Raw genomic sequence first — 13,570 nt, forward strand, 5'->3', positions numbered from 1 at the left:
ATTGTATAAAATATAAATACTTCACTTGCTGGACTTGGCAGCAGTTCTCCCATTGACTTCAATGACAGTTGCTACCACTTACATTTTCACTGGCTTGTATTGCAAATCTATGTTCAGATTTTTCTGTTTTCTATTTCTTCTAGTGAAGAAATCTTGCTAACAGTTCCACAGATACATGTCTGCTCCTGAAAAGTGTAAACTTTCTTGCTGAAACTCTATTCCTCAAATCACCCAGACCTAATGTATATCCATCCATGTCTAAATAAAATGACAGTCTAAATTTCAGTTGCCAAATAGTAACTACAATGCTATAAAAAGGAATAGAAGACAGAAGTGAATTAGAAAATTTGAAACAGCTTTCCAAAAAACCAGAATTTATTTATCCTGAGGGATTTACTCTCAATTGTATTTTTAATTGCTTTTATTTCCGGTAACAGACAGATGGAGAGTCGCTTGCCCAAACAGGGAACTCATGACTAAGCTTCAAGGCAAAAAGGACATATATAGGAAGTGGAAGTAAGGATTGACTGCAAAGGAGAAATATAGAAACTCTGCCTGGGCACGCAGAAATGGTGTTAGGAAAGCCAAAGCTCAACTAGAGTTAAAACTGGTGGTGGACATGAAGCGTAACAAGAAGTTCTACTGATACATCATTAGTAAAAGGATGAACAAATAAAATGTGGACCTGCTGCCGATTGGTGATTTAGTGACATGGGAGCACAGACAAGGCTCAGGTACTCATTGCCTTCTTTGCCTCAGTCTTCACTGACAAGGCCCCCCAGGTGGTGGGCAGCGAGCTGAGCATGAGCCAGTGGTGGGCCAAATATGAGCCCTGGAAGTGATGAAGGCTAATAGCAAGCTGGGCTGTATTCATGGGAGAGCAGCCAGCAGATGCCCTTTACTTAGCGCTTGTTAGTCCATATCCTGCCAAAACAAGAAAGATGTCACTAAACTGGATTAAGTTCAGCAGAGGGCCATCAAGATGTTTGGGGGCTAGAGCACTTGCCTATGAAGAGAGGCTGAGGAAGATGGGCTTGTTTACCCAGGAGATTAGAAGGTTTTCAGGAGACCAAACAGCAATCTTCTAGTATCTGTCGGAGGTTATGAAACAGATGGATCCAGGCAAGAATAAGAGAGAAAATGGCAACAGCTGAGGTTCTGACTGGCCGTAAGAAAAAAACCCTTCACTATGAGGATAATTAAATATTGAAACAGGTTGTCTGGCAAGGTTATCCTGGGAGGTTTTCAAGATTCAACTGGACGTGGCCCTGGGTAAACTGGTCTGAATTTAGCGTTGACCTTATCCTCTTAATACTTACACAGAAAGATTCCTGAATGCTCTGAACATCCTTGGCTCAGGTAAACTGCATGACATGGACATTCAAAACATGCATCTAATATTTTTCACCTACGTTCTTCAACCAAATGACCAGAAGTCAAGTCTATACCAGATAACACCATTTTAACTCTATTTTCTGCCATTTCTGCTGCTGTTTGAGATATCTACTGCATAAAAAGTTTTCTAACTACAAATTTGAAATCTCATTTCTGATTACAGTTTTACCCACATTATTTTTATATTAACAGCTATCTTTAAAGGCAGAAACATCAAACTAGAAAGAATCTCCCGAATTCCTTAGGTAACCAAGGACAGTTCTTAAACCATTATGGTCTTATTTATTCATTAAGTTAGTTCGTCTTATGTGTATATCAACTTTGCTATTATCATTATTTTTCACTGTCAGAGCCTTAATGTTAGCTTTCCAGTAAAATCACTGTGTTGGACATACCCACTATTTTCATCAGTAGTAAAAGAAGTATTTCACACATTGGACTGGCCTATTCTGAAAGATTTATCTGTTTCTGTCTGTAACTGAATTGGTTACATGGAGATTTAATCATGCTTAACAGATACAGTAGAAAACAAGCTATAATATTCACCCAAGCTAAGGGCTCCGATTCATCATTCTGTTAACTTCTAGTTTCCCCATGTAAACTGAGCCATAGTAACTATTTATTTGTGCCCCTTTGACTGTGCAAAGTGCAAGGGAATGTGACTTAACTAAAATCCCTTTCATTGTGGGCCAACTGAAGTTAGTGAGTTTGTAAATCATGGAGATTTGATTACACCTGGTTCCATAAGATTACTATGCTAAGTGACAGTATGTATAGCTAACACAAATGTTTACAGCTGAGATTAGACATGGTTACAGTTCTTAGTGTAGACCTAGTATTTGCAGTGTGTATTGCTACAGGGACTCATCTGGAACCTTACCTTGTAACAAGAAAATTGGCAATAGACTCACGATGGGAGAGCAGAAACTAGTTCAAGGCATCTCTTGATGGTTTTCTCTATGGCTGAATTGCCCCACTCTCTGCTGTGATCACCAGTTCTTCTGCGGTATGACCACAGAATTTTTTCACTTATGTCACAGAATTTCAACCACTTTGTACAGTCAGTTGCTTGTATATTTTGGAAGAATCCAAAAAAGATCCTCCCTGAAAGAAGATGTACTTTGTTGTCCTGTTGCAACTGTGTGCATCTTATATCGATTGGTTAAAAAGCACTACTGTGTCCAGCTCGGGCACCTTCTGAGCTGAGTTAGGATCCTATATTCACATAGACACATATAAAGCAGCCTGCACTCAGAGTCACCAGCAACCAGACTGCATAAGAATGTTAAGGTGGATTTAAGTTCTTTATTTACTTCACGTTCAATATATAGTTGATAGTTCTCAGTACTGCATTCCTGATGCCTTATACCGTTTTCTAAGACTATAAAATTTTCCAGGTTTGTTAGGAGTTTATTACTAATCCTATTGATAAAACACTTGAGAGTTAATTCACGAGGAGATTGGAGCAATTCTTCTTGTTAATAGAGATTGTTGGACAACTGCTTTTTGTGTTCTGACTGACCCTCAGTACTGAAAAAAAGATTTTAAAACTCAGAACTAAAAGTTGCCTTAAAATAAATAGAACAAGCGGGCTTATATACCATACCTACTGAATATTCAGCTAACAGGTCTTTTCAGTATGAGATGGCTATTTGGAAAACAGAGTAGTATATTGTTACAGGAGTTTTATATATCACCAGGCAAAACAGAGAAATAAACCAGTGATGAAGTTGAATTGCATAGAAATTCCTTAGGGCAGGGGATGAAATCCTACATGAATTAAATATATCAGTATGCTTTTCAGTTAAGGGTGAAGGACAAAGGCATAGTGTGCAGAACAAGCAGAAAAAGACACCAAGAACAAGCAACAGAGATTAATTTAAAAGTGCTTGATGTATACTTGACTGTGTGTGAGAACAGCTCCCCCTGAATATAAAAAGGTATGTATTTGTTTTTGGAGAAAGAGATGATAGAATAAAATGTTTCTGGTGGGAGCAGGAAAGAGAAAATATATGTCTCTGTAAACAGTTATACTTTGAAAAGGATAACAAATCATATAATCAAAATGGATAGTGAACACAATGTCTTTTCCCCTTTTTATTTCTGTTTCATTGGTAAACTTCCTGTCTCTAGAGTCATATTCTACAAAAAATCATGGGTGACTAATAGAAAGAGAAGGAGGGAAGAGGAGAGGGCAGGAAGGAAACTCTGAAGCAGGAAGTCGATAGGGAGTCACTTAAATAACTCATGTACAGTAAATCTCCCAAAGCGGAGGGAATTCCATCGGTGGCTCTGAAGGCATCAAACAATTTCTCTAGCCCAGATAATTGTTAACTCAAACACATGATAACTCCTTCAAGAAAGCAGCTGTTCCTGAAGATAGGAAAGCAGTTTATGCCATGCTTGAACTGAACGAAAAGCCAAGAAGGATGCTGAGAGTTGCGGCAGACGAGAACTGGGTTCCAGGGAATTCAATTCAGCAGAAGAACAACGCACTTGGATGAACAAAACTGGATAGGGTCAAATCCGTACTGACACTGTATGGAAAAAACAGTGCCTCCCTTAACTGGGTACTTTGAAAAGGATAACCAAAAAAATTAAGGATACAAAGTGGACAGTGAACATAATTTACTCTGATTTCAAAAAACTTTAGTTGAATACCCTCCACAAGAAGCTATTACTGAAAATAAAGAACCAATGGTAAAGGGCAAACTACTATCCAGGCTCAATAATTAGAGAAAGCATCAAAACAGCAACAATAAACACCTACTCTTCAAGGCAGACAAAGATAACAGAAGTGCATTTGAAACTCACGACTGCAACTTGTGCTGCTCATACGTTCTCAGACTTGACTTGTGCTTTTGGTGTTTAATTCGGGGCAATTAGAGACACCTGACTTCCAGAAGTGGTGGACTTCTTGCCTCATAAATTCAAGCCCCTTGAGGCCTTGTCACCTTGGAGGTGACATTGTTTCACCTTTAGGTCTTTATGCATATTTCACCTTTCAGTCTTTATGCAAAGACTTACGTGTATGACTATCTTTAAACACCTGTATAATCTTATTAATATCATTTGGGTTACTAAGGTGCTTTAAGTCATGAAATTAAATCTTTCCAGGATTTAAGTCAGAGATTTTTGGAGGGTGGCATACAGGCAGTGCTGAAAGTGGATGGTGGCAAAGAATTAGGAGTTACCAGTTCACATAAACCAATAACTCCAGACCGATCATGTCAGAAAAATAAATTTAAACTGCAGAAAATGAATTAATAAATAGGCATACTGAAAATTCCTAATGAAATCTTTCAGCAGGTAATACAGGTTAGTCCAACAGTTTTCATGTACAAATTTAGAAAATGAAAAGTGATTATACTTCAAGTTTTTACTTTCAGGTTTTAGACTCTTCCTTTGATGAGTACCCTAAATAAAATTTTAAAAAGGCAAAAAGAAAAAAGTAAAACGTGAAATTCTCAAATTGCTATCTTCCTTCTTCCACACTTTTTCCTATTTTTAGGAAAAAGATGGAATACATGTTGATACAATGTAGTCAAAGAATGTAGATACAAGTTATTTTTCCCCTCACTGTGTGCCAACTTTTCTGTTTTAGAAAGAAAGACCTGAAAATAATTCTTTTTTTTTTTCAAATAAACACTTCCAGTGAGACAGTAACACTCATTTTAGGTTATTAACACTAAAAATGAAATGTGTTACTTTTAAAATAAAAAGAGGCACTTCTACTTTTCTACATGCTCAGACTTTCTTAAGTGCTTTTCAGTATAGGAAAACACTGACATAGGAAGAAAGTGTGGGAAACATAATTTTCCCATATGTTTGAAACTTCCTTCAAAAAACTGGAATTTCCCAATGGAATAGTTAGGCTGCCTCTAGTAATTAACTTTGTAGAAGAAAACCAGCTTAGGAGATTTAACTTCTGGGAAAACCACGCCAAGACGCAGGATTAGTTTGGCAAAGAGACAGAAGGGTCTCTGTGATTCAGATCAGGGAAAAGAAAGGCCAGTGAGTGTTGTAAATAATCAGGATGACTGGGTATTTAAAAAAAGAATGGACACCTAGGTCATCAAAAGGCGAATATATAGTGTGCCGTGAGCTGGACTTCTCCATAACTTGCCATCAGGTTTCAGACTACATATCATTGACTGAAAAAATATAGACGACAGTGCTGGAAGTGACTGGTAGTAGAGAGGATGAGACTGCTGAAGTTAGGATTAGTTCAGTTAGCACAGGATTTAAATAAATCTCTCATTGCTTAATTCACCAAAGAAGAAATGTTAAAAGGAACTTGTCAGAACTGAAAAGGAGAAAACAGAAGCAAAGAAAGCATGGCAGGTGCAACCATGAGCCAGACACCTTCTTCCGTACTATTTCATGACTGACCTAGTCCCGTATGATAACCTGGATAATATTATACCTACTTCAGTCAGAGTGGCTCTAAGATGATTGCCACAGAATACTCAGTAGATAAAGAATAGGATGATTATATGAAATTAAACAAGAAACGTTTCTTCATACAGTTTGAAGTGTACCTGCAGAATTCACTGCTTTAGGGGCATGTAGGGTCAAATGTGGCGGCTGGATTAGAGAATGAAAGAAGGAGTATTTTATTACCACTAAAAAAACGTGTCATCCATTATGATTTGGAAAAAAAAAAAAAAAAAAAGAAATCTCATGGTTCAGTAGGAAAGTTCCCTGTGGGACTCTGGGAATAATTCTTCTGCCAAGCTCTGTTATTATGCTATTGGTTAGATACATCATATGTCTCTCTCCAACACTTCTGAAACATTAGTTCCTAGATCCAAGTAAAGACAGGTTATTACTACTATTTAATGTATTTGCTGCACTGTGAAGGTACATGGAACTGGAAAAGGCAGAAAGTTCCTGATTCCTCTTCCCTCTAAAATCAGTAAGAGCTGAGCTACTGATTTGTGCCTTGGACTCAAAACTGAGCAGATTTATTGGACATCATTTAAAGATGAGGGCAGGAATTAGAAAAGTTAACTAATCCCTTGTTGGGGTGTTATATAATCATGAATGCACAAGTGAGCATGACTACATGAATCATATCAGCTTCAAAGGGTTCTCTGAAGACTCATATTGGATTTGATAGAAAGAACTGCAGCCCATGCATGACAGTGTGTGATTCTCAAAGCTGCCATGTATGCCTTTCACTTTATTTACAACATATGCAGAATACTGAAGAGGACCTATCCTTATGAAGCTTTGTGAGGAGTAAGAGTTTGTTAATGGCAAAAAGTACTCCCTGAGAACAGAAAATGGACAGCAGGTTATCTTCCTAAATTCTGAAAGGAATGGCTCTTTCAAACAGTTCAGACAGGGACTCCTTTTCTATAAGCCTTCATTCATTTGCATAGATTCCATTAAAAAAAAAAAAAGTTTGTTTGTGTTATGTGTGTAAAGACCAGTTGCATGTATAGGGATTTGTATCAGATACTTTTCATTCTTTAAAGCCACCTATAGAACTTCACAAGTATGCATATAGCACCTACTGTACAAAACCCTAACAGTCAGCACTAGTAATTCTAAAGATTTGAAAGCATTGTGCTGCTGTTTTATCAATATTATTTTAGGAGTATGATATTGTTGGGGGTGCAAACTACTCAAATAAAAATCTAATAAGAACTCAAATAAAAATCTAATATAAAGAGCTGTTACGGAAACCAGAGGCTAAACCTATTTCAGGACTTGCCTTGTGGGAATGAGTAGATACAAATGGCACCGAGGGTTTCAAATTTTAAGAGAGTCTGAAATTTATGGGATGTAGAAATGTGACATCCCTGTGTTCCTGTGTTACAAGTAATATGTTACATTTCATGAAGGTGCATACAGCTCATGAAAACTATAGTCATTAATACTGTATCTGCTCAGTTGCATGTAGGTATGAGGAAGACAACTATTGTCCCATGATATTCACAACCTACTGTTAAGTCTGAGTCCTAGTTTTACTAAAGAACCACAAGGGCACTCCATGAATGGAGGTCCTAAAATGCGTTATTTTATTTTATAGTTTAAAAGCAGTATACTGCATGGAGAAACAGGAAAAAATGGCTGCTGTTTATGGAAGTGACTATATTTTAAGTCATTTTCTTAGACATTATAAGAAGGTGTAGTATGACTGAGTTGTAAAACAGTAAAATTAACATCTATTTTTATCATTGATATTGCATGATTTCTGTTTCAATTTGGTTGTTGTGTCCCCCCCTAATAATTGCTTTGTCCTGTCATTCAAACTAGACAATTCTTTGCTCATGTAAAATTATTGCTCAAGGAAATTCCTGTTAGGCTCCAAAAGGAGGTTTGCTGGAGTGAAGGATGCAGCACTTGACTCAGAGTGTGCATGGGTATCTTTTTTTATTACTCTGTTCTGCTTTATTCTTTCCACAGCAAATAAGTAGGATTAAGGGAGCATATCTTGAATGATTGACGATAATTCTGAGCACTGCAACTAAATCTTTTGACTGCCTGGCTTAGAAGTACTTATTAGCCCCATCAGCTTCCCTCATATCAATACTCCCACGCTGTTATTTCTGTCTAACACACTGAGATAGTCTAGAATAGTTAAAGGCCAGCTTAAAAAGAAAAAGAAAAAAGAAAGGCACAATTAGCTCAAACTTAATTCTGGGACTAGTTCTGGAAATTGTTAGGAAACATGGAGGAAAGACACCCACCCCCACACACACACACACACTACTCATCTTGTCAGTATTAGGGATCGTTTACCCATCCTCTACTCTGCTATAACAGCTTGTGTTTTGTGCATACTGGCATTATCCTATCTATTCTTATCCCACCCCAATTCATTCCTCCATAGTATGTTCACATTAGGAACTAGAATACATACTATTTTATTTATCTTTATCATGGGATAGTTACATCACAGATAGATACAAATACAGAAGTATCACAGTCTTGTTTAGGTAAAATCAGACATCTGCAAAACAGCCCCTGAACTCAGTGTGGTTAGATGTAAAACTTAAAAAGATAATGAAAAAGTCTGCAATTTTACCCACAGAGGCATAATGTAATTATTCTTCTTGTCTATTTGGAAGACTTGGTTTCTTCTCTGAGTATGGGAAGAAAGTGGTCAATTAGATAAATCTATGGTTTTGGATCCATTATAGGAATGCCTCTCTGTTAGAAAAAAACAATGGACATCAGAATTCTTTTGGCACAGACCAGTCTACTGTTCTGGTCACTACTGAACTGCATCATTCAAATCTCTAACCAAACAAGGATTTAGATTTTTTTTTTTAGACTGAAAAGGGATCTCCAACATCTCATTTTAATTCCTTTTCCAGTCATTTCTATATTTTTTAGAGGTTTTGTGAACAATGAAAAGATGTTGTTTTGGAAAATTCAGAAAGGAAAAAATGCATGATCTCATTTCTATTTTTTCCATGGGTGTTGATAAGATTGTGAAATTTCAGAACACTGCTTTAAAGTTTAATATGTGCGTTACTATAGATACTAACCTTCTTATGCTTCCAAATGTCTGTGCGTGACCTAAAAATCTTCCAAAATCTATGTGGAACATGTGTCCAGCATTTGTCAGCATTATGTTGTCACTGTGTCGATCACAGACTCCCAGAATAAAGGTAACAACACACCAGCCAGCGCAGGAATAAAAGAAATTCCTTATTGCCTAGTTAGTAAAACAAAAGCACTTACTGGGAATATACAGAGACGTATTTGTTTGTGACGCTAACAAGAAAACCAAAAATTGTAGTTCTACAAATGCTATGCATGTTGCTAAAATTTTAACAGACAGGTGTTTGTAGGAACGGTACTCAAACAAGTAATACACAAATTTCAAAATTAAAATGCAAGAACAATTTTATGCATGACGTTTTCACCTTGTGTTTTACAGATACTTGGAATTCTATGGAAAACTTCTAAGGTGAAACGTACCTAAGAAAAGCAAGCTTCTTGGCAGGAAGCTGACATTTTCTGTTCAATAGCCTGCATGTATATTGTAAAAACAATTGTTTGGAAATTAGTTGGAAATCCACAAATTTAACCACTTGTTTTGTAAAGAAAGTTTGTTTTACACCCACTGTGCTGTTCTGTACCTACATGGGTCTTTTTTCTCCAGAACTCAATTGCCTTTCTCAAATCCTAATTAATCAAGTCTCACAATATTCCAGCCCAAACAATGAAACCCCATTTTACAGAAATGAATTGAAACAAAGAAAGGCTAAATTGTTTTCTGCTCATAGCATCTGCGAATCTGAACAGACTATGGGATCAAACCTTGTGTCATGCAGAGAGACCCAAGAGAGTGATTAAACCAAAAACCAGTCTAGCAGTCGTGTTTAATATAACCTACTCCTCTGATGCTCTTTTACGTGGTGGAGACGTGTACTTTCACGGTTAGTCTGCTTCGTGTAAGTAGACTGGCTCATTCAGATCTATCTCATGAATCTCTTTACAATATTACATTGTGGCATTGCTCTTTGCCAAAAATGTGCCCATGGCAGACGTAGGAATATGTACAAGTTAATGACCTGCTCACCAGACACTCATAGGCGGATTCCAAGTTTTCTGCTAACTTCAGTGTGAAGTATATAAAAACTGTGACTTCTCCTAGAAGAAGAATCTACCCAACCTCTTTCACAACACACAAATTCAGTGTCCTCTCTCAGGGGAGAGTTATTCCTGATTCACATGATGATCACTCTTCTACCCCAAAGCATATGGAATAGCTTTTGTCTTTTTTTAATCTTACCTACTACAGTTTAAGAACTGAAAATGCAGTTCTTATTCAGAAGTCTTAACCTCCCATGAATCTCAGTCACAATGTGATTCATTTATATAGACACTCAAACAATCCTAATCTGTGATCTTTATGTTTTTGGACAAAACCTACATTAGCCAAGGTAAATCATTATTTAGGCATTGAGGATTTCCCTGTAGATGCAGGGTGCCACCTGCAATGGCTGATACGGGTGATAGCACTGTGGAAGACTTAGGCCACAGCACAAGAGTTTGTGAATTTTATGTCTAACTGTACTACTTACTCACTTTGATAACCTTGGATAAACCACCTAAGCTTTCTGTGATTTTGTTCACCCAACTGTAAAATGAGGATATTAAAGCTTATTCTGCATGAGTTTTTTGAGCACCATAGAAACGGTATTGTATGAGTAAAAAATTATTAAGGAGTAAAAGAGAAAGGTTCATTCGCCAGCGAGTGCAAGGTGAATGTAGAGTAGTAATTTTATGCATGCCCTATGCAATCAGATCTGACTGTATTTTATATGTTTAAAAAATTGAAAGAAAAAGGGTAGAAATCGGTTTTAGAATACTCCGCATTAATGGTACTTTTTACAAACAGCAGCAGTAGCAAGAAGTCAGGTTTTCAATCAATAACTAATAGTATCTCACTTTTCAATTGAAACATTGGCTGCACTTCTACCGTAACAGTGTAAACGTAGAAACTTGTAAAAAAAAAATTCTATATGGATTGTTCCTTGTTAATTGAATCAAGATGATATACTAGGAATTCATGTGCTCTTACTGAAAATGTAGATGAACAAACGTCTGTGGAATAATTACAAAATTACTAAAGTTTATCAAACATATTTATGCTCTACATCCACTAATAAACTGTTATAAAAGCACTTCATTCTCAGAGTGGTAAACACTCAAAGGTTCCCTTTAAATTTAAAATTTTGGCTACTAATCTACTGTGGGCATGGAGTAAGGTTCTAAAAATTGTCCCAGCAACACAAACATTAAAAGGTTTTTCATGGGACTCAGAACATGCTCAGACAAGAAAGGATGAATAGAAAGAGTTCCTTGGGAAACCTCTGCTTCTATAAATAAAATTTCCAATTTTTTGGCTCATGCATAATGTCTAGTTTCATAAAATCAGATGCATTACATGGGATACCACAATGTGATATGGAAAGCATGATCTTATGTATCATATGAATAGGTAGTTTTGATGAAACAGCTTTCTAAAACTGTGGATATTGACATGGTCATTTCCAAATACAGAAAATCCAACAAGACTTTGCATGGCTTATATAAAATAAAGTATTTAGAGAGCTGACCTAAAAAATAAATGAGTTCAATACTTAATTTCTACTTCAGCTTCTCTTCACTTTAGTACTAAACTTCAAAACACCTCTATGACAAATTTTTATAGAAAATGTATTACAATGCACCTGATCCAGAGCAATATCTCCTTAGAAAGAGAGTGGCATTTAAGTCAATTCCTTGGCTTCTATGCATGTGACTTATTTGTCTTGTGTCTGAGTCATTTGTTTTTGCTGCTTACTGCCATTTGGTTTCTTTTTTCCCATGGTAAAACATGAAATGTATAATAAGCTTCATTATGAAGTTACCTCTTGGTAACTTGATTCCAGAGGATGGTGATGACGGAACCATTTTTTAATTGTGTTTTCTTTCAATGGTCCTATCAGACCAGACTCCCTGTGGATCTTCGCTAGTGTGGTAGCATCTGGCACCATCTGTACCAATCCTAATCAGATAGAAAAGAGTTCACATGAAAAACCTTCAACTTTAAAATATAGGAAGACTATCAATGCATATTGCCTATTGTTGGATCATTCCATGCAGAAAAAATACATGCTTAAAAGCTTATAAAATAATGAATGCAATAGAAAATATAAATCAGGATTGTTTTTCTCTTTCTCTTTGGACACAAAAAACAAAGGACACTTAGTAAAAAGTGGCAGTTCCACAAATGAGAAATAAAAACACCAATAACAATATTGTGGAAATAACTGCCTCAAGGTACCAACAAGGCCAACAATTTAACAAGATTCAAAGTGGGTAGAATATGTACACAAACAACAAAAATCTATAAAAAATAAGATTAGATCTTTATTATGAAATATAAAGTTATTTCATATGTGTTTATTGTCAAGAATGCTACACAAATTTTTCTGCAGTATGTGATGCTGATCACAGCTGGGAGAAAGGATACTAGATAGTGCAGAAATTAGTCTGATCCAACATGACATAAACTGGGGCTTTGAAGTGCAGAGAGAAGCCAAGCATTTTGCAATGCTTCACTTGAATCCTCTGCCTCTACTGCATGCACTTAATTCCTTTTTTGGAACTGAGACCTGGCTTGCCAGCCTTCTGTCCCTGTCCCTGTCCCTGTCCCTGTGTGTGGTCCCCCAGCACATCATCCCGCAACGCTGCATTACAGGAAGCGGTTCCTCTAACAATTTCAGCTAGTGACAGGCTCCTCTACTATACCATGCCTGGAAAGTGGGATCCTACCAGTGCTTTATCTGCTTTTCACATTTCTATGAAAAGTGATTTCCGTGTTCCCACGACTATGAAATTATCATCTCCTATCTCCCTTGTGCAGAAAAGGTGGCCCACGGAGCAAGTTGTTAGCCTAGGACTTGGAAGGCCTGGGTGCACAAGGCTACTTTAGCACGTCCTGTATGGGCCACAGGCATGTCACTTGGTCCTTTTACCCTTAATCATTAACTGTAATTACATTAACACTTCAGTAGCTCATAAGGAAATATATTGTGAGGAGAATCTGTCAGACACCAAAAGGTTTTCTGCTGCTATGGTGCTGAAAGGAAGAGACTGTCAGGCAGAGAATATTATTTGCAGATGATCCCTGTATCTTTCTTGGCAAAAATCAAATTAAGTGTTAGTATATAAGAGAGGCTATAATATTATGTTCAGAAATGGTATTCTTCTATTATTTGCCTTTGAAGCAGAAGCCTTCAAGCTTTGACTCCCACCCCTACAAAGAAGGGACGAGTCTTTTTCAGGTCACCTTAACCAACGGCCATGCGTTGCGTGAACTCATCTATACTTTCTCCTAGCTCCTTCAGATCTTTCATCCTCTCTCATTTTCTCTTTGTGGCTCAGAAAGCAATCAGGGGTTCTTTTTTGGTAGTTTTTGTTCAGCAGATAATCTGGATACATCAGTCTTCTATTTGTTCAAGGATTATTTTCAGTAAAAGATTCGGAGAGTCAGTAAAAAATAGTAAGCTTATTGCTGTCAGTAAATTTCTTTAGCAAGCAATTGGTATCCCTGCTACAGCTCTGCTATAACAACCATAAAAGAGAGAAATAAAGCTTTCAGATGAGTCAGGCCTGCCCTAAGCAGCATAAATTGCAAGAGTAATATTTCAAAATCAAC

General features: G+C 36.9%; 1 protein-coding gene across 1 annotated transcript in view; it reads right to left on the bottom strand.

Annotated features, from left to right (window-relative positions):
- Positions 1-13,570, bottom strand: part of PIK3C2G (phosphatidylinositol-4-phosphate 3-kinase, catalytic subunit type 2 gamma) — a 215,084-nt gene that overhangs the window by 62,391 nt on the left and 139,123 nt on the right. The window contains exons 22-23 of the mRNA XM_009332846.1: positions 11,778-11,914; positions 8,901-9,070 (exon numbers count right to left, since the gene is read on the bottom strand). Of these exons, the coding sequence (XP_009331121.1) occupies positions 8,901-9,070; positions 11,778-11,914 (307 nt within the window). The remainder of the gene's footprint in view (positions 1-8,900; positions 9,071-11,777; positions 11,915-13,570) is intronic.

This window comes from Pygoscelis adeliae, unplaced genomic scaffold (genome assembly GCF_000699105.1).
Source record: "Pygoscelis adeliae isolate BGI_AS28 unplaced genomic scaffold, ASM69910v1 Scaffold38, whole genome shotgun sequence".
NCBI lineage: Eukaryota > Metazoa > Chordata > Aves > Sphenisciformes > Spheniscidae > Pygoscelis > Pygoscelis adeliae.